Source organism: Xiphophorus maculatus, chromosome 11 (assembly GCF_002775205.1).
Source record: "Xiphophorus maculatus strain JP 163 A chromosome 11, X_maculatus-5.0-male, whole genome shotgun sequence".
NCBI lineage: Eukaryota > Metazoa > Chordata > Actinopteri > Cyprinodontiformes > Poeciliidae > Xiphophorus > Xiphophorus maculatus.
This window is the reverse complement of record NC_036453.1, coordinates 190,513-211,123: the sequence shown is the minus strand read 5'-3', so window position 1 is coordinate 211,123 and position 20,611 is coordinate 190,513. Positions and strand designations below refer to the sequence as shown.

Genomic DNA, 20,611 nt, shown 5'->3' with positions numbered 1-20,611 from the left:
AGTGTTACACTAATGAATGCAAAAAATGTCACGGTCCGACAACAAGGAATGGAAGGGTTGTCCCATCACGCCGTCAATTTAAAAAAAAGTACACGTGGGGTCAATGCGACCCTACCTGACCACACACAAAGTAATCTCATAAGACAGTGGGAGGGTTAGAAATTTAAAAATTTCTTCACCAGCCACCGTTTTTTTCCTTTTGATTACAAACCCCATATATATAATATATGATTTATTCTTAACTCCATGTAAACCGTTTTACTGACAATAAGTTTACCATACATATGTACGTATACTGACTAATTTACCGTATTTTTTTTAAATGAACATCTTTGTTTACAAGTACAAAGAAAAGCAAAGAAACAGAACACAAATATTATGCCAGGAAGTATGCCAGGGGTGTAGCTTTTAACAGTAAATACATTGGTATGAAAACCAAAATGAATAGAGAGCAGATATTACAGACATGACAAATTAAAAATATTCAGAGATATACAACATTCATATGTATTTACAGCTTTTTCGTTCATACTCTTGGAAATAGTGGATAAACAGAGTTCGATTTCCTTAACCAAAACTGTAAAAAAAAGAAAAAAAAGGTGAAGATGAAAATTTATATTTGTGAATATGAAATATGCCAAATATAATAATTGATTGCCAGACTTTTGTCTGCATTAGTATTCTTACCCTGAAAGCCAAAAATGATATGCTCATATCTCAAGGAACATTTAGTATCAATATTACAATTTATAAAGTTATTACACTCTTCCCAAAATTTTCTTGTGATATGACAATTCCAGAATAAATGACTAATTGTTTCTGGATTCTCTTTGCAGAACTTACAGTTGGGGTCTATTGTTTTAATATATTTCATCATGTACTGATTAATAGGATAACTTCGATGCAACAGTTTAAAAGAGATCTTTCATTTTGTTGTTCATGAAAAGTTTCTGATGATGAGTCCACATTTTTTTCCATAGTGAATCAGGGACAAAATTCTTCAAATAGAAAACAGATGAAGGTACAGAAATAATATCTTATTGAAATAGGGCACCTTTCCTTTGTGTTATTCTTACAAGTAGAAGAAAAACACGCTTTACCAACGGTGGTGTCAATTACATTTAACAAGGCCTTATATTCATCAACAACATTATTTCTAAAGAGTTCACATATTTCATTAGTTACAGCATCAAACACAATATCACACTCTTTAGAAGTTACAGCGAGGTTATACTTGAGTTTGAACTCGTTGTAACTCCATTTTTGTTAAATAGCTGACCCACCTGAAGGACTTTATTGTCGAACCATTTAGGATAAAATAAATATTTATTTTTGTGAAGGATGTATTAGTTATTCCAGATGAACAATTTATGGGGAGAAAAATTATGTTTATATATAAGTGCCCATGAAAGAAGTGCTTGTGTGTGAAATGCAGAAAGTTTTACTGGTATTTTCTCTACAGTATAATTACAGAGGAGGAGAAAATTAAGACCCCCTACACTGGAGAAAATGTAATTTGGGAAAGTATTCCAAATGGAGGATGGATTTTTTAGATACGACTTTAACCAATTTATTTTGAATGTATTATTTAGAGTTGTGAAATCTAGAAAATTCAACCTTCCTTTTTCATAAGAATTTATTACCGCTGATTTTTTTAAGTACTGTACACAATTTTTATATAAGAAATTGAATAACATTTGGTCAATAGATTTTATAATTTGGTTGTCTAAATGCAAGGAGAGCACTCTAAAGTGATATTGTTATCACTTTAGAGTGATAACAATAACACTCTAAACTCTACTGTTATCAGCTTTAGAGTGATATTGTTATCACTCTAAAGCTGAGTGATATTCCCTTCGCTTTAAATAACTACCCATCCTCTAAGGCTTAGATTTCTTTGAAGCCATAAATTAAGGCGTTTTTTGGTTTTATCAACTAAGGGAGCAAAATTTGATGAACACCTTTCTAAATCATTCTTAGAGATAATTATGCCTAAATAAGTAACACTTTCTTTGACAGGAATATTACAAACTGAATCTAAATCACAATCTTTAACCAGTAGAAGTTCACATTTGTTTATGTTCAAGTGAAGTCCTGAAACATCAGAGAAAGCTTGGATTAAATTTAAAGCAGGGGAAACTTGACTGCTATCTCTTAAAAACAGAGTAGTATCATCAGCCAACTGACTAATTCGTATTCCTTTACCAAAAACCGAAATACCTTTAAGTTGATTTATAGAAATGTAGTCAGAAAGAATCTGAGTAGCTAAAAGGAAGAGATAAGGGGAAATTGAGCAGCCCTGCCTACTTCCTCGATATAGGTTAAATCTAGGTGAGGTGCCATTTTTTTACTTGACAGAGCAATTAGCATTACCATATAATGTTTTAATTGTATTGCAAAAAAAAGGACCAAAGCCAAATTTATGAAGACAGCTAAAGACAAAGATGTGATTAATGGAATCAAATGCTTTATAAAAGTCTAAAAAAAAGTATGAAGCTATTATCAGTAATTAATACTGAATAGTGCAGAATATCAAGAATGAGGCCCTGCTTACATGACAATGATCCAGCGAAAATTGAATTTTTGTTTAGTTTCTGTTAACACGTTTACATGAAGACATTCTAATTACAATCTTTGTTTACACAGTAACAGTACACATCGAAAAGGTGTAATGCTCTTGCCACGCCACTAGTTGGTGCTAGGTTCTTTGAAACTAAGTGAGCATTTGTTTAAAAAAAAAGTTCTACTTGAAAGCACGTCGATTCGTGTTTCCCCATCAGGTACCGTTCCCCCAGACACTGGGAGAAAACACGCACTATGTGCGTCTGATTAGGGCACAGTTGGAAAAAAAATGGGATAACTTTGCTGAAACACGCTGTTTGAGCTTTCACTGTGTCTGTAGTTCTCTAGATAAGAGCGCTTAACAAGCAAATGCTTGTTATGATCGCTGAACAAGCACATCTGTATTTTGCCACCTGGGCGGTGTGGAACGGTGAAGAGATGCTGGGGGAACCGTATCTGATGGGGAAATACAGCCAGTAGTAACACCAGTATTGTCAGTAGTTTCTTCTTCTTCTGTGGATTGTAGGAAGCAGCTATGTTTTGCGTCATACTATGCATAAGCTAGGAACTCCCTGACAGAAAAGATCCATTTATTCTGTTTACAAGACAACGGGCACCGGCATGTTTTAGAACCATTTGCACTCTGGAACCCCTTTTCAATCTGTGCTGTTGTCAGAGAAAACATTCAGTTGTTTCATGTAAATGTACACTACAAACACAACAAAACTCTTCCACTTTCACCAGAAATTGTTGTCGTGTAAACAGGGCCCGAACCTATGTTATTGGGAATGTGTCTATTTTGCAGGAATCCAGATTGTGTTTCTTCAATGACTGTATTTAAAACTAATTTAAGTCTTTTTGCAAACACTGATGCCAGGATTTTATAATCATTATTTAAGAGACATATAGGATGCCAATTATCAATAAGTAACTTGTCTTTTTTGGGCTTAGGTCCAAGGGTAATAATCCCCTGATTTAAAGTAAGGGGGAGAGAGCCTTTTTCAATGCTTTCTAAGAAAACTTTAGCTAGAAAAGGAGCAAGTTAATCACCAAACTGCTTGTAGAATTCCCCGGTTAATCCAGAGAATCTGACCCAGGGATTTATTGTTTTTTTAAATGGTTTATAGAAGAGATTATTTCATTAATTGTTAGAGTAGAATCACAAATCTCACGTTCAGAATCAAGTATTTGTTGTGTATTGACAGAACTTAAGAAAAGTTCAGGATTTCCACTTGTTTGATCAAGAGCATAAAGTTTACTGTAAAAAGAGAGACATAATTTGCAATATTTTTTGGATCAGAGGATACCTGCCCTCTATGTTTAACTGTTGAAGTGTATTGGATTTAGCATGGTGCTTTTCTAGTTGAAAAAAAATAGGAGGAGTTACATTCGCACTCTTCTAGCCATTTTAACCTCTATCTTACAAAGGCTCCTTCTGCCCTTGTCAAATCTCATCCAGCTTATTTTGTAAAGTGGCTAAACTTATTTTATCAACATCTGATAAATCTGAGGGACTTTTTTTTGGAGAGCCTCATAATTTTGTTAATTATTTTCTTTTCTTCAACTTTCCTAGACTTTTTAAAATCAGAACCAGTTTGTCTTAGGAAGTTCGCAATCTCAAATTTAAAAAGCTCCCAGATGGAACCATATTTATTTTCAGTATTAGCTTTGTCAAAAAAATAAGAAATTGTTTGGGAGATTTTTTGTTGTACCGAGTCTAACTTAAGTGAAGAGTTGTTTAGGATCCATTAGGTTCCTATTCTGTGAATGGTTACCAGACAAATTTATCGAAATATATATTGCTTTATGATCTGTGAGCGAGTGAGAAGAATATTGACAATGATGTTATTGACCTCTAAGGAGTCAGATACTAACCAGTAGTCAATAAGAGACTGTTTAGACCCATCATCGTTACTCTAGGTGAAAGTAGAGTTTAGTGGATATTTTTCTCTCCATATATCCTTTTAAATTGTATCTCTGGATGAATGATTTAAGAAGAGTGTTTGAATCTTGAGCTCGAGGTGGCCATTTGTCATGTTGATTATCTAGAATCATATTAAAATCCCCTCCTATAATAAGACAGATTTATAAAAAAGTATGAAAGTTTTGTGAGTGTGTGTGCTGTGTTGCTTTCAAACTATGCGTCAATTACAGATATGGTGGAAAAAATATACTTAGTTTTTTCGATTAATACTACTTGAAATTACTTTAAATGATAAAAACATTTAAATAAAGCAAGTAATTTGCAGCATTCTTAAATTTAACTATGAGCTTCCAAACGAGTGAACATATATCTATAATTTTTGTGAACCAAATTCCCTAAATACAATATGGATTTAGAACGTCAGATCCCAGAGCATACTCAGGTGTCAAACAGTCCTCAAGGGCCAGTGTCCAGCAGGTATTATATGTGCCACAAGTACAAAACACTGGAATGAAATAGCTTAATTACCTCCTCCTTGTGTAGATAAGTTCTCCAGAACCTTGCTAATGACCTAATTATTCTATTCAGGTGTGGTGCAGCTCTAAAAGTTGCACATCTAAAAGTTGCAGGACACCGGCCCTTGAGGACTGGAGTTTGACACCCCTGCTCTAGTGACACTAGAAATCCTCATATTCTTCCAGATGTTAGAAGTGGAGCTGAGTCGACTGTCGTCTCTTCTGCCTACAATAGTCTGCAGGGAGGCAAACCTCTTTACCATTCACATAGGCTCGGGCACCAACGTAGTAGGAAATCTTCCCCTGTTTTCTCGCCGTTTCGATCAAAGGCCAAAGTGCCGCTCTGGCTTTCCGATCCGCTGGTCAAAGGTCTTCTGTGAAGCGAAGATGGCGCTCTTTCAGGAAGGAGTTGTTTTTCGCAGCTCTCCAAACATTATCCCGATACGTTTGGGAAGAGGACTGAAGGATGATTCGTCTTGGCCTGTTATAATTTTCTTTCATTTTCTCTAAGCGGTGGACAGTGTCAATCACAGACAGCTTATGTTTTCTTTCTGGACATACGGCTTGACAGATCTTGATGTTTCCTTCTTAACGTCTTCTTTTGAGACAGCCTCTGGTACACTGTAAAGTTTCAGATTCCACCGCCTAGAGTACTGCTCCGACTCAATTAATCCTTTTTCTAATTCGAGGAGGACACTTGTCTTTTTTGTCTGATTTTCGATTGTCTCAATCCTTTTTTTCACATCTTTAATTGCCTCAAAAGCGAAGTCAATTGATTTTTTTGAGCCCCTCAATTTTTAAAGCGTTGTCGCTGACCATCTTTTCCACGGTGTCAAAGCGGGTGTTGATCAGCTGGGACAGAGTTGTAATGATGTCGGAATCATTTCCGCTTTTATCCTCACCTTGTACAACAAGTACTTTTTTATGGGCTGGTTCTTTAGAAGGGGTCCCATCTGGCGAAACATTCAGCAGAGGGAAATCTTCATCAATCGAGTCATCATCTATCTTGGTGTAGTCGTGTCCAACGGTCGTCAAGTTGTTGCCGTTGGTGGCCATTGGGTTTTTGTTTTTTTTAGGAGATCTTTTTCTTGTCTTAAGAAAAATTTTTTCTTTTTTCTTCCAAAAAAGAATTGGTTCTCAGTTTAAAACATATTTAAAAATTGAGTAGAGTTTAGTTGAAGGTTTTCCAAACAAATAATCGAATTTGGCGCAACAGGTCGAAAAGGAGCGTCTGCTCAAGCCGCCATCTTGGTCGAACCCAACCATGCGGCTTATGGCCCGGTGCGGCTTTTCTGTGAATTTTTCTTCAACCACTGGGGGCTCTTTAGCAGGAAGTGAATTATTGGAAGTCAAAATTGGAAATCAAAGATTTTCATTTAGAACAAGTACATGCTAGCAGCAGGCATGACAGAGAAATGTTTTCAAACTCATGCCCACTAATCATGGAAACCACACAAAGAAGTTCATTTGATGCCGCTTTTAAGTTGAAGGCTAGAGTTAGGCTAGGTTTGAAGCTCGGCGTGAACAAATCCACGGTTCGGTGTTGGAGTCGCAGAGCTGCGTCCTTAGTAGCAGATTGTGCGTCCTTGTGGAAAACCGAGAGCGGCGGAGATACCAGCGGTTTATAGCCCGGTACATGTACGTTTACAGTTTGTTGTTTTTTTTTTTTTAAACTTTGTGGGTGCGGCTTATAGTAAGGTGTGATCTATAGTCCAGGAAATACGGTAACATAACCAAGCATAATTACTTTAACATATTTGTACAAGTTCACTTTAAATAATTACTAACAGCAAACTTTAAGTACATAACCCAAACATTCTTGCAATCATGTTGAATATTTCCACATTTTGGCAACAACTCCCCAGATAGTATTTATTGAAGATGTGTCTAGTCATTTTTTAAATATTTTTAAATGGTATCAGTAGCTGTTTTCTAACTGCTCTATTTGTTTTCCCTTACTACGTTTTCTACTGAAATTCACAATTACTCTTATTATTACTAAAAACATCTCAGAACATGTTCACTATTAATACCACATTCTGTCATTATTCCTGTATTATCCCAGTGTTTTTCTGACTACCTGCTAGCTTAGTGTTAGCTTCCCCCTCTCGGACTCTCACACACATACCTGTCCTCCTGCCTACATTTCCACTCCTTCTTACCAGGCAGCAGCAGCTAATCTGAACTCTTCCTCAATCTGTCCCTGGTGACGTTTCTCTCATCATCATCCTAGACGATAATGAATCCCCTGAATCGCTAATTCCCCCTTTTTCTCCACTCCACAATCTGCTCCAGCGGTCAAAGTTTGTGTGGTAAACATATCGGATAGTTTGACACATTTTTCCGAATGGGCTCAGGTGCTTTTTAGCTTTTGTTGTCGTAGTTTTTCTGACCCGCCTCATCTCGTATCCGCTCACATTTCTGACTCCGGTTACCTTAAATGGAGCTATTTATAACCTCGGAGGGGGAAAGGATGGAGCAAGGAGGATTGAAGGATTTCATTGGACAAGCCCAATGTCCGTCAATAAAATCAACCAATGGGCTGTCGCAGTCGATAAAAAATTATATTTAATGTACTCTTTTTGTTAAATTATGACAGCCTAGGGCCGTCCCATATACAGTATGTGCATTAAGTCTGTACTCCAGATGGTCAGCCCTCCCCTGGACAGAAGTTCAAACTGAATGGAGAATTTTTTTTTCCTGTTCAAATTGTCAACCAGCCACAGAGAAAGGTGCGTTGCTCCAATTTACACGCCACTTCATACTTTTACCTGCATTTGGCCAGTGGCAGGTGCTAATTTCCACTCCTGGTTAGAAACCATGGCATTTTAATCCTCTGAGAAATACTGCCAAACTAAGCAGTATTCTCTCATGCCCGGAATTACAAATAATTACTCATTCATGTTTTATCATAATTACATTATTGCAATGTTATCAAAGTCTCCCTACAACTGCTGCATGTTGTTGCAAAACATATTGGTGAAGACATTTTCACAGTAAAAGTTTCAGAGAAAATATGTGAACCCACCACTCAGCAGTTCAATCCAGCTTTGCACAGTCTCTGGGGGTTGGGTATCCTTGATGTGTTTTAAAGCCTCATCCAGAAGCACATCTCCTGTTGGAGCATCTGACTTACAAAGCACCTGGGAATTTTAGTTAGAAGACAAACACCCAGTCAAAAAGAGGAATAACCAGACTGTAGGTTGCAAAGGGTGCAGAATTATTTATGTCTTCTACTAAAGCTGTGGAAAAACATTTGTCAGGGTAGATTGGGAATGAAGAACACAAATAGGGAATTAATTCCTAAGTTCATCTATTGTTTTATACTAAATGAAAGGTTTCAAGAAGCAATACAAGCTTGAGTACATGTTTGCTCATCTCCAAACATCTACAGTTGAAACTAGGCTTGTCACGATAACACATTTTCCTGGGCGATTAATTGTCCCAGAAATTATTGCAATAAACAACAATATTGTCATTTTGAGACCATTGTTAACTAATATCATAAAATGGCATAACAATGCAAATACACCCTCTCAATGATCAATAAACTAATTTGTAAAGAGCACTTAACACTGGAAATGGAACTTTTAAATATACAAAATAATTTAATAAATAAATGAATTGTATTATGAAGTTTCTGTAAATAAACTTGCCCTTCAACATTTATTTATCATTGGGCTGACAAAGGCTCTACTGCCAGTAAGGACTTTTGTGTGGGGAAAAAAGCATAAACTTAATACTGTGTAGTGTAGTACGCAAATGTTTGCAGATTTTTCAAAATGCTGGGTTTTCAATTAGATTAAAAGGGAAACATCTTTTTTGTGATCAAGCAAACTGTCTTAGTGCGCACTATTTTGCACTTGCCTTTTGTATTTCGTTGATTAAATACCTCAGTGATAGTGGACTGAAACAGCCCATTGGTTGAAGTTTTTTTTTCTTCTTTTCCCCTAAGCAAGGAAACCTGCATCGGATGATTACATTAGTTGCATTTGTTTGTTGTTTTGACCCGCTGTGACTTATAACATAGCAGGTCCACAGGTTCAGTGGTTCACCACGGTCATGTTTGAATCCAAAGCACTGCCAGCTGTCACGTTCGGCTTAAAACCAGCGGCTCTCTGGGGAGTTTATGCTACCCTCTGTGGTAGGAAACCACAAGCATAGCACGTAACGGATGCAGGTAAACATGGTGACAGGAAACGGCGCCGCTTCATCTCCATTCAGTTCTATGTAGCTTGTGCGGTGAAGCAACAGCCACTTATCGTCATCCAGCCGAGCGAACAGCGTAATTCGTGCATGTGAAATTTCTACCTCATACATGCAGACGTGCACACTCGGGCTAGCGACGCTATACATGAAAGTTGAAAATTGTTCAACTTTTGTCACCGTCATCTCTATTGTGTCCCTTGCATTAGGTTCACCCCAAGTGGCGAAAAACCAAGGCTTTGTGTGTTTAGCTGTTACCAAGGAAGGGAAGAGTAACTTGAGGCACCAGAGTGAAGCTTTTTATCACCCAGTCTCTTTGATAGAAAGAGACAGAGACACGACGAAAACAAGCAAGCAATATCATCACCCTCATTTTATTAATCAAGCTCATTTTAATTTATTGTGCAATTAATTGATTTACTGTTTATTGCGACAGGCCTAGTTGAAACTAGATATTTACATACACTGAATAAAAAGATATACACATATTTTTCTCATTGTCTGTAGTTAAATGAGACCACTTCTCCCTTGTTTAGGTCAGTTAGAATAACCCAAAATTATTTCTATTTCTTTAATTAAATGGCCTAAAACAAAACAAGTTTGGTCAGATTTAACTTCAGACAGGGAGAAAAAAATGTGTATGTTTTTTTATTTGGTATTTGTAATTATTTGGTTTCAAATGTAAATGATGGTTAAAACTATATGCATCCGTTTAACAGCAAAACTAAAAATCAGAAGTTTCATTCCCATTTCTTCCACCCAATGCAGACCAAGAAGTTTTACCTTTCTGGACAGCAGACCTCTCCTCCTCACTCCACATGGCTCCAGCTGAAGGCGTCCTCGTAGGGCCAATTCAATCAGCATGCAGGCCCTCAAGCCCGATGATATGCAGTCATTCCAGAAGGATGTGTAGCCCTGCGCCATGGTAAATCACAGCATTTTATGTTACTTTTACAGGAGTTGTATTGCTAATTGCCTTTCATTTACACCTGTTGTGTGTTCCATTTGCACACCAGCAGGTGAAATTTATCCACAATAGGTGTTACTACTAAACTGGTGACATTCCACAAAAGTATGACTGATTTTGAGTTACAATGTTTTGTTTAGGTGTTCACTTTATTTTGAGCAGTGTAGTAGTGAAAGCAATTTCTCTACATGGGAAATATGAATTATCACAGTATCCTTGAAAACAGATGCTATTATATACCCATATTAATTAATTACTGCTCTTTTTTCACAACTAGCTTGTGAATGTTGCACAACTCTAATCAGCTTATCTATCGTCCATACCAGTAGCACTGGAAGACCGGTGTTAAACACATTTTTAAGAGGAAGACCTATTAAAAGACCAACAGTGATAAAAAACTTGAGTGAGAAATAAAGTATATGATTAAGAGACAATAATCAGCTGTGAGCAGAGCTACAAGTGAGCACTGACCTACTCTGTGACGGGTGATTTCAAAAGATGAGAAACAATCAGCTTCTGTTATTCTGACACTCATCTGACATTTAATTCTTGTTGAGACATGTTTTCATTTGACATTTGTGTTTTTGTTTGATATTTAAATCAAAATCTAAACTGCAGAGTTTTCAAACATGGCACTCATAATGTTTTGATTGGCTGCTCTTCCCCATGAGCCCGCCTCTCGCTCCAGAAGCATGCACTTATTTGGTCTGCTCCAGCAGCGAACTGGAGCTGCAATAGTCCCATTTTTTGCTGGGGTTTTCCTCATTGAAAACAAAAACAATGGTGCTTAACTCCAGTACCAATGATGTTCACATTCACCTTGATGTTGTTGAAGGTGAGTAATTCAGATAAGTGCACAGTGAGCCATTTACGTTATTTGCTGTTTGAAGATGTGTACACTGACATAAAGGTTTGGTTTGGTCCAGTCCAGTTTTTTTTTACCAGTACAGCTGCATGATGAGCCTTAATGTTTCCAAAGCATGGTTTATATATTATATATTTTTTATATATTCCTTTATTTAACCAGGTAAACCCCGTTGAGATCTAGATCTCATTTTCAAGAGGGACCTGGTCAAAAATTTGCAATACATAGCAACCTGGTTACATGATAAAAACAATTAACACATATGCACAAGTATAAAACAATAAAAACAATTTAAAAACAATGACACTGTTTCATAGAATCTTGTTGCCTAGACATTTGGTCGAAGCATTCATATATAAAACATCTCCATAATCCAAAAGTGGCAGGAATGTCGCTGCTACCAATTTTCTTCTAGCTTTGAGTGTAAAACAAGATCCATTTCGATAATAAAACCCAATCTTCATTTTCAATGTCCGTAGTAGATTTGCTATGTGATTTTTAAAAGAGAGTTCATTATCTAGCCCTCTGGTGCATAGCGGTCACTACAGTGGACAGCTGTTTAGAAGTCATTGTCTCTTAAATGCAGTGGCTTCTACGGTGGTATTGCATATCAGTCCTTAGAATGCTCTCTACTGCTCCCCTCCACTGAGGTTAATTCAGTGGCAAGTTGTTGTAACTACAAGTTAATGTCATCGGAGTCCAATATGGCCGGCAGACAGACACAGTCAATGACCACTCCTGGAATATCCTCTCAATCCTTCTATTCTTGGAGAATCCTAGAGGTAAAAAAAATATGCTGACATGCAGGAGCATCTAGGTAACAATATTATTAACTTAGTTTGGAAAATTTTATTTCATGTAAGTAGGAAATTGCAATTAACCATGTGTCCAACACAGTGGACATCATGCATTGCTGACTATATTTTTAATATGAGTCATGTAGTTGATTTATCTTTCATTATAACTGTTTTGCTTGCAATTAAATTCATTTTGAGTATATCTATGTTAGTTTTAAAAATATAATTTTTTATTCAGATCATTTGTAGTTTGTGTTAGTAAAATTATAATTTTCTCATACTTTTAGACCACAAGTGCAGCAAAGAATAAGGAACACTATAGAATAGTCGAGGAAATTCCCTCTGACTCCTTTGATGACGAGTATAGTGACAGCAGTGATGAGGAATGGCTGCCAGAGAACACTAGAAATATTGGAGATACGGATGATGAAGGAGATGCAGACAGTCAGGATGCTGAAAGTCAAGATGATGAGGGCCAGGATGATGAAGGACAGGATGCAGATGGAGGTCAGCAAGATGAGGGAGCTGAGGAAAATGTCCACATGGTACCTGCTCAGAGAAATGTTCACAAGGGCCATACCTGCACTCAACCCCGCAAATATGTCTGGAAAGTCCAAGACAATAACTTTGATGGAGACTTTCCACCTTTTCTAGGAGAAAGGAGAGTAAATGTTGATGGAAGAGAACCAATTGATTTCTTTAGGTATTTGTTTCCCTTAGATCTCACTGATGTGATAGTGCATAACACCAACATGTATGCGCTGCAGAAAGGGAAAGAAAATCTGGCAGTGACAAGCAAAGAAATGCAAATTTTTCTAGGGATCAATATGGTCATGGGGTACATTCGGTATCCTAGGACACGGATGTACTGGTCAAGCCAAGCCAAGATCAGTGTCCAAAGACCCTACTCGGTGGCCCTTTATAACCAACACATGGGTGGGGTGGATCTCGTTGACCAGTGTGTGGCAATGTATCCCCACAGACGTAGAAACAAGCGGTGGTACATCAGAGTGTTCTTTCATTTTTTGGATGTGACTGTTGTAAATGCCTGGCGACTCTACCTGATGTCTGGGTTGGAAAAGATGAATCTCCTTATCTTCAAAGCTTCTGTGGCCCATGCACTGATCAATTTTGGCTCTGGTCAGCAAAAAAGAAAAGGAAGACCCAGTGGAGCCCCACCTCCAGCAAAGTGCAGAGCAGTGACCAAAGTACCCAGGGAGGTCAGGTTCAGCGCAGAAAATCACTGGCCCGAGCTCACTCAAGTCAAAAATGCAAACAGATGCCACGATGCTGCATGCACAAGGAAGACCAAATACATCTCCATGCAGTGCCATGTGGCACTGTGCCTTGAATGCTTTGCCAATTTTCATGTAGCCTAGGAGTTAGGAAAATGAGTTAGGAGAGAAGTTAGAAGAGGAGTTGTTTGATGAAGATTGTTCTCTTGGTTTGGATTAACAGAAGGGCTATAGAATGTTAGAGTGTATGAAAGCATGTTCAAGTGCTTTTCAAAGCCCACAATGGAATATGAGGTCATGGATTTATGATCAAACTCAGATGAAATTATTCTTCAGTTAAGTTCATATTGTTCTATGTTGAGTGCTGAAGCGCATGTAGTCCACTGTAGTGGACATTTCTGTAACTTCCTGGAAAAATAACATTTTTGAAAAAAAATGTTAATATTTGTTTTTTCATGCCCTAAGAAGAGTAAAAACACATTTAAAAAAAATCTTGACTCAGGGATTCATAATTCATGCATCAGAGGGCTAGAATATAACCAAGATATTTATAATTACTGACAAACTCGATTTGTGCTCCTACAGCAGTGGTAACACTAGGATGATACAGTTTTCGAGTCCTTCCCATATCGGCTCAGCAGGGCCAATAGGCCGGAGTCCACCCTGACGACTCTGATGGCTCAAATTAGCATCCCTTCTTCAATTGTAAATGTGGTCGTTGACCGTCAGGCCAGAAGGTAGGAATGTGAATAGTCCATGTTGGGGGTGGGTATCTATGATACCAGCAGGAGATCAGGTCTCCTGTAGGTAGTGCTCTTCAGTTTAGTTTTGAAGCATACATGAAGTGTTTTTGGAGAGATGTGACCTTTTGCAGCTGATCCATGATGTTGTGCTGCATTATCCAGGTCATTTTGCCAAATGTACATAGAGTTTGCAAAACATAGAATCTGTTTCAAAAAATATGCAAAGGTTTTTCTAAAAGAAATTAGTAATGTTTCTCTTTGAAATAAAGCTAAGAGGGTATAACATGACAGTTTAGAAATAAACTAACCAAATTAATTGTGTTGATCCACCTCAAAAAAATCATGCAAAAAGTGTAAGCAAAAGAAATCTGGGAGACTTTGCACATGCAAATTTGCATGCAGCCTTTTGTGCTGTGGAGGATAAATAGGTGACTGCTTCACCTATTTAGTTCACAAGAACTAATGGCATTTATTTCAGTCATAATCTTGCGGGGGGTGACCAAGGTTCCATCACTATGTGACAGCTGGTCAGCAAACCTGGCAAACATGATTGACATGGCAGCACTGAATGCACATGTGCTTTATCAGGCATGCATTGGGGTGCAGGAGAGACGGGTGGACTTCCTGGTTGAGCTTGCAAAAGAGTTCGGTAACTCTCATGTGAGTGAGAAGAAGGCACACAAGGAGAAACTGCTTCGGCAACAACCTTCCACACCCAGCTCAGGCAAAAGGGCGAAGTGTCAGGTCAACCATCGATGCAGGATGCGTGTCCTGAGGCCGAAACATCATCAGTGACCCCTCACACCCCCACCATGGACTGTTCTCCCTGCTGCCCTCTGGAAAGAGGTTCTGCAGCATCCGGTGCAGGCCCACCTGGTTCCGAAACAGCTTTTTCCTACTTGCCATCAGACTTTTATTTTACTCACAACATTGGAACTTCAAACATTATCCTGAGCCGTATGCAACGAAATTTCGTTCTTTATACACCCTGTGCATTGAAAATGACAACAAAGTCAGTCTAAGTCGAAGTCGAAGTCTAAGTCTATTGTGCAACTGTGAGATGCGTTGAGGCCATTACCAGGGTACTGATAAGGTAATGGCCCTATTTACTGAACAAAAGCACCTGCTAGATAAAATCCTTCAGGCCAGTTGGACTATCGAAGCCGATATAGGTATACGTCAAAGTGGACTAACTCTAGCCATTCTAGTGGTAAGCAATAGGGAGGTTTCTGGTAGTTTTCTAGCATGTGAGAAAACCATTGCTTTTGTCTTATCCACATTCAAAACCAACTTCAGAGTTTGTAAGCATGTTTGAACTACGTACTTTAAAAGCAGACTGCAAATACTGTATCGCCTGCGATACTGATGCAGAATAGCAGTATATTATTAAATCGTCTGCATAAAAATGGTAAAAAGCATTTGACAGATTGTCAGACAAGTTATTTATATAAATAGAGAATAAAAGCGGACCCAGAACTGAGCCTTGAGGTACCCCATTTAAAATAGTGAGAGTAGAAGAAGTGACACCAGCCAATTGAACTCTCTGGGTTCTGTTTGACAAATAATCAGCTACCCACATGGTAGCTTGATGTGAGAGCCCAATCCTGTGTAGAATTTCAATTAAAAGCTTGTGATTTACTGTGTCAAATGCCTTTGATAAATCAATAAACAAAGCAACACAATGTTTTTGTTATCAAGAGTCTGGATAAGATCATTACAAACCTTTAAAGTGGCAGTAACAGTGCTATGTTTTTTTCTAAAACCAAACTGTACATTTTGTAAATGTACATTTTGTAAATGTAGTACAGGGGTGGCCAACTCCAGGCCTCGAGGGCCGTTCTCCTGCAACTTTTAGATGCATCTCTATTTCAACACACCTGAGTCAAATAATGAGGTCATTAGCAGGACTCTGAAGAACCTGATTCAGCTATTGGATTCAAGTGTGTTGGACCAGGGAGACATCTAAGAGTTGCAGGACACTGACCCTCGAGCACCAGGATTTCCCACCCCTGGTGTAGTAATAGCTGGGAATTAATGTTCTATCTAAGCCTCTCGGTTGAACAATTGCGCACTGCTTAACATTCTCAGCAAGAAAATCTATGCAGCGCATAAAATAAAGTCCAACGTAAACTGGACATTGACCTCAGACATCAGTTTTGAACTATGGACCAATAAAAAAATTTTCTTTACTATTTTGCGATCTAACTCGGTAAGTCACAGGTGTCCAGCCAATGACACGATATGGTTCACTTTAGCTACGCAGCCAATCATCGCATGCTATTGTGTGTACGTGCCTTGGTGATATGCGCTGTGGCACCGTGCATATTAGCTAGGTAAGAGTAGTGCGGCGGAGTTAAGAGACGCGAAAGCTAACATCTTATGTCTAAGTGAACGGGCGTTGGGACAGCCACTCATCAAGCTAAAGTAAAAAGGAAATGAACTTCTTTTAAGATGGAATGGCTGTCAGAGTTTGTGCAAATAGTATAAAAGTACAGTGTACATTGGAGTGACCATGTCAAGGAGGCAATGGGGACCTCATCAAGTGATGGCAGAAATACTGGTGAGATTACTCTTTTTATTTTTTATTCTTGTAATGTGCCAGTTTGACACTATTAGTATTACCAGAAATTGCTTGCACTGTAAACAACCATCCTCCACAACGAAATGTGGAGTTTTAGAAACGTTCTGCTGCGATTTCTAAAACTACAAGCAGCCTACAATTCTAAAACAGTGCAGAAAATCAAAGTCATCGTTCACGGAGTTAAGTGATGTAGTGATGCAGGCGAGTCTGTGAGCACCGGATAGGCCTCATCGGCGATGATTTGATATCAATAATTGCTTTGCTCCAGATGTAGAATCTATTCTTAAAATAACAATGCACAAATACTTTCTACTCAAACCTGACCAATTGTAGCCAAAGTCTAACTTTTTTTTGGAAGTCCTTCTTCAGGTCAAGGCAGAGTCCTCGCATGTGGGGAAGATGGTGGCTGATCAAGATAAAACAACATTGAAATCAATGATGAGGATATCTGTGAATTGAGCTCAACCCCTTAACTGGCGGAACCAAAATCACCAAAAACGGCTGAAAAGGCATACCCAAATTAAATCAGCTGTTGTACTTGAGCAATTTGGAGTACTTGCAAAAGCATGGCCTCTTGACAAGCTAAATTTCCTATTTTTGCAGTCAAAAATACTTTAACTGTATGTAGTTTGTAGCTATTACATTTGTAACACAAAAGAAATTGAAAAATGTTGCTTCACCCAGATTTTTATTTTTATTTCTTGCATATGCACATTGAGTGTTGAATGTATGGACTGAAAAATACAATAAATCTGTAGAGTAAAGTATTCTGCTCATGGATTTCAAGACTGATCAAGATAGCACAAAAATAAATGTCATTTTGGACATGTTTATTTTTAAGGATGTACAGGTATTGTCCAAGTGTGCCATTCAGAGTCTCCATTTGGCGTCTCCAAATGACACACTTGGACAACACCTGATATACAAACTTCAAATGACTGTAACTCCTCAGTGCTTCAAGATACAGTCATCAATGATGGCTCTAATGAAAGATAATGACCAGAGGAATCCTCAGATAGATACATTATTACTGATAGTGGAAATTGCCACTATCCTCTCCCCCCCCGCAATCAAGTGGTACGATGACCCCCCTTTTCCTCCCCCTCTCCAGCGGTACGATGACGTCCCTTCTCCTGTTTTGCTGAAGAAATACATCCAGTTTTGACACCTTCTGACAACGTGTCTCTCCGTTGGTGAGAAAAAGTCCTGTAAACACCTTTACGCATGAGGGCGCATGAGACGCACAGAGCCTGACTCTGACGCAGCATAGACACACACATTATGCATGCAGCTGGTGGATTCATGTCAAAACAAACCCCAAAATGCCTTATATCCCTATGACAGGACACGTGTTGGCTACACATCTGTGGCTTTAGATTTAGTCTCCGAGTTGACCAGTCAGAAATATTCCAGAAAGAATACAGGCATGTCAAAATGAGCTCAAGTCGCTCTCTAGAAAAGCCATTTCATAACATTATTGGTCGAATGCGGTGTCAATCAAAAGGGGGGATCTAGGCTGCCCAATAAAAGCGTCATAATGGACATCGGCAGAGTTTAAAGAGGAGAAAAGGGCAGAGAATTCAGACAACCTAGATTTGTCCCATGGATGGGATGCCACCAGTTAAGGGGTTAAAGGGCATATAAACCAAAAGACAGATTATATACAACAGTTACTAACAAAAATAGAATTATCATTGTAAATGATGACCGAACAGATACAGGAAATGGAGACCAGCATTGGAGATAATGAAGATATCCTCTCCGATGCATAAGTACGCATAGGTAAAATGGAGAAGGAGATCACTTTTCTGAAGAAGACAACAGACGGGTTGGAAAACCGGAGTAGAAGATCAAATGTTAATTCTGCTCACCATACTGCCTGGGGAGAGCATCAGAACTATCCTCGTGAAGTTTCTAAACTTCAGGGACATAAACAAAGTGCTCCGTTTGGCCAGGGAAAAGGGGGCGGTTCATTTAGGTAATAATCGAGTCTCCTTTCACCCAGACTACAGCATCCAGGCTCAACGCAAGAGGATCGCTTTCAAAGGGATGAAGTGAAAACTGCGAGAGAAAATATTGAATACACCAGCCGCTATCCTGTGAAAATGAGGTACCAACATGGAGGTGGAATTAAACTTTTTTCAGCCCTGTCTTCCTGTCCACTATTGGGGACGAGGGATAGAACATTTCCTATATGCAAGATTACCATGCGCCGTGACTGTTAACTAGTGATGTGCTGATCGATTGGCCACCGACTGTAATCAGCAGATTTCCATAAAAAAGTGGATGGTCGGTGATTGCTGATCACCGGTTTTTGTTGCTAATCAAAAACCGATCACCAGTATTTCATACTTTGCAGCGTATCTCCCCCTTTCCATCACACTGCACAGGCACAGTGCAACAAATCCTAAGCAGTGTCATGTTCAACGCTCTGAGAGTAAATGGGGAAGTTTGCGTCTTGCAACGGGAAAAACACCTCAGAGGTGAAGCACGTCAAAATGCATTAAAACAACAAATTTAATATGACATTTATAAAACAAGCACTTGATGGACATATATCGAGGCTCACTGCAGGTAAAAAAGGAGTGGCCAGGCAGCAGGTAAAGCAGCGCATAATTGCCAACACTCTGTCAGAAAGTTACGCAAATAACCCGAAAATAATTTCATTCATCGAGCTACCTGTGTAAAACGCTTGGATCTGCTCTCGCTCTTGGAGCGCCGCTACACACTACTGAGATGTAATATTTTATAGACGTAGCGTTGTTCGCGCTCCACCTGACAATGAACTCTCACATCGAACATGTGCTTAAAGCTGCAGCGTGTAACTTAAAAAAAAAAATGTTTTAACATATGTATTAAAACTTTCGCTGTCCTAATAATCGGATAATCGGACGGATAATCTTTGAAAAACAGTAGATTAGTTTTGATTGTGCAATAAATACAAACAGGGTATTGCTTGTATCTTTAAAAAGGCCCAAAGGTAGACAACCCACAATTTTTTAATGATTTAATTCTAAAATTGGCAACAGTTGATGTATTTTAGGTAGCGATTACAACCTGGTTTTTAAGTCCAACCAGCAAAGACTATTCATTCTATTCCAATGTTCATAACATTTACTCAAGTACTGACATGTTTTTGACTTCACAAAAAGTCAAAAATTTAAACTTGCTCTTATTTAGTAGCTATGATTTCAGACTATTATCCCATACCAATGGAATTGAAATTCTTCCAACCTGTTTCTTCCTCTCCTAGGTGGATATTTAGAGAATATTTACTTCAAGAGCCGCAGTTTACTTTCATGAATACCAAAATCAATGCATATCTGGAAGTAAATTTAAATACCTCCTCACATTGAAATATATGAGAAGCAATCAAGGCTTATATGAGGGGGCACATTATTTCATATGTCTCACATATAAAACAAAAAAATTAGCTGCTTTCTCTACATACATACATATTAAAATAAGAGTGAATGTAATTAATAACCTATGCACCCCTCAAATACATTTCGTGGATTTATATTACACCGGAAAAGACTGCGCTGTGCATTATCCTAAGATATTTGTTTTGACCTAGCTGATTAAAAACACACATTGGTCGACTACAGCAGCGTATCCCTCACTTTCGCAACGCAAGAAAATTGAATCCCATTCCAGCCACAGACCACAAATACTCTTAAATTTGAGGCCTGCTCTTTTTGTTAGCTACAGTTAGCATTACAAAAATGCTAACGTTGTGTGACTTGGGGTAACCTAGCTGGGATCTCAGATAACTTAAACATGTGAAACTATATCTCCGGGGCTCTGTCTGCACTCACCTCTCTGTCCTTCAGTCCTAACAACAATACTTCTTCCATTAAGGTGAGTCGTGTTTCTTTGGAGTCTCCGCTGTCGTCATGATCCAGCTCCTCTCCTCGGCGGGGCTCCGGCTCCTCGCGGCCCACCTCGCGATCTTTGTCGGTAGCGGTACGCGAGGCTTCTGTGCGCCTCTGCACGAGGCCTGAACTTCTTTGAGTCATTGAAGTCATCAGTAGGAGAGGAGTTGGTTCAACCACGGCGGAAAGTGCACACCACTGACTGCTCTACCGTGGAAGGTTCATCCAGTAGCCTGTCAGTCACAGAGGAACAACATATAGATTCCCTAGTCGACAACAACAGCCTGGTCTGCCACCCGTCTGAGGAACTTCCCTATGGAGTGAAAATAGTCTCAAAATAT

General features: G+C 38.7%; 1 protein-coding gene across 1 annotated transcript in view; it reads right to left on the bottom strand.

Annotated features, from left to right (window-relative positions):
* Positions 1-20,611, bottom strand: part of golph3 (golgi phosphoprotein 3) — a 23,407-nt gene extending 2,796 nt beyond the window's left edge. The window contains exons 1-3 of the mRNA XM_023342008.1: positions 20,214-20,611; positions 9,991-10,122; positions 8,030-8,144 (exon numbers count right to left, since the gene is read on the bottom strand). Of these exons, the coding sequence (XP_023197776.1) occupies positions 8,030-8,144; positions 9,991-10,122; positions 20,214-20,423 (457 nt within the window). The 5' untranslated portion in view covers positions 20,424-20,611. The remainder of the gene's footprint in view (positions 1-8,029; positions 8,145-9,990; positions 10,123-20,213) is intronic.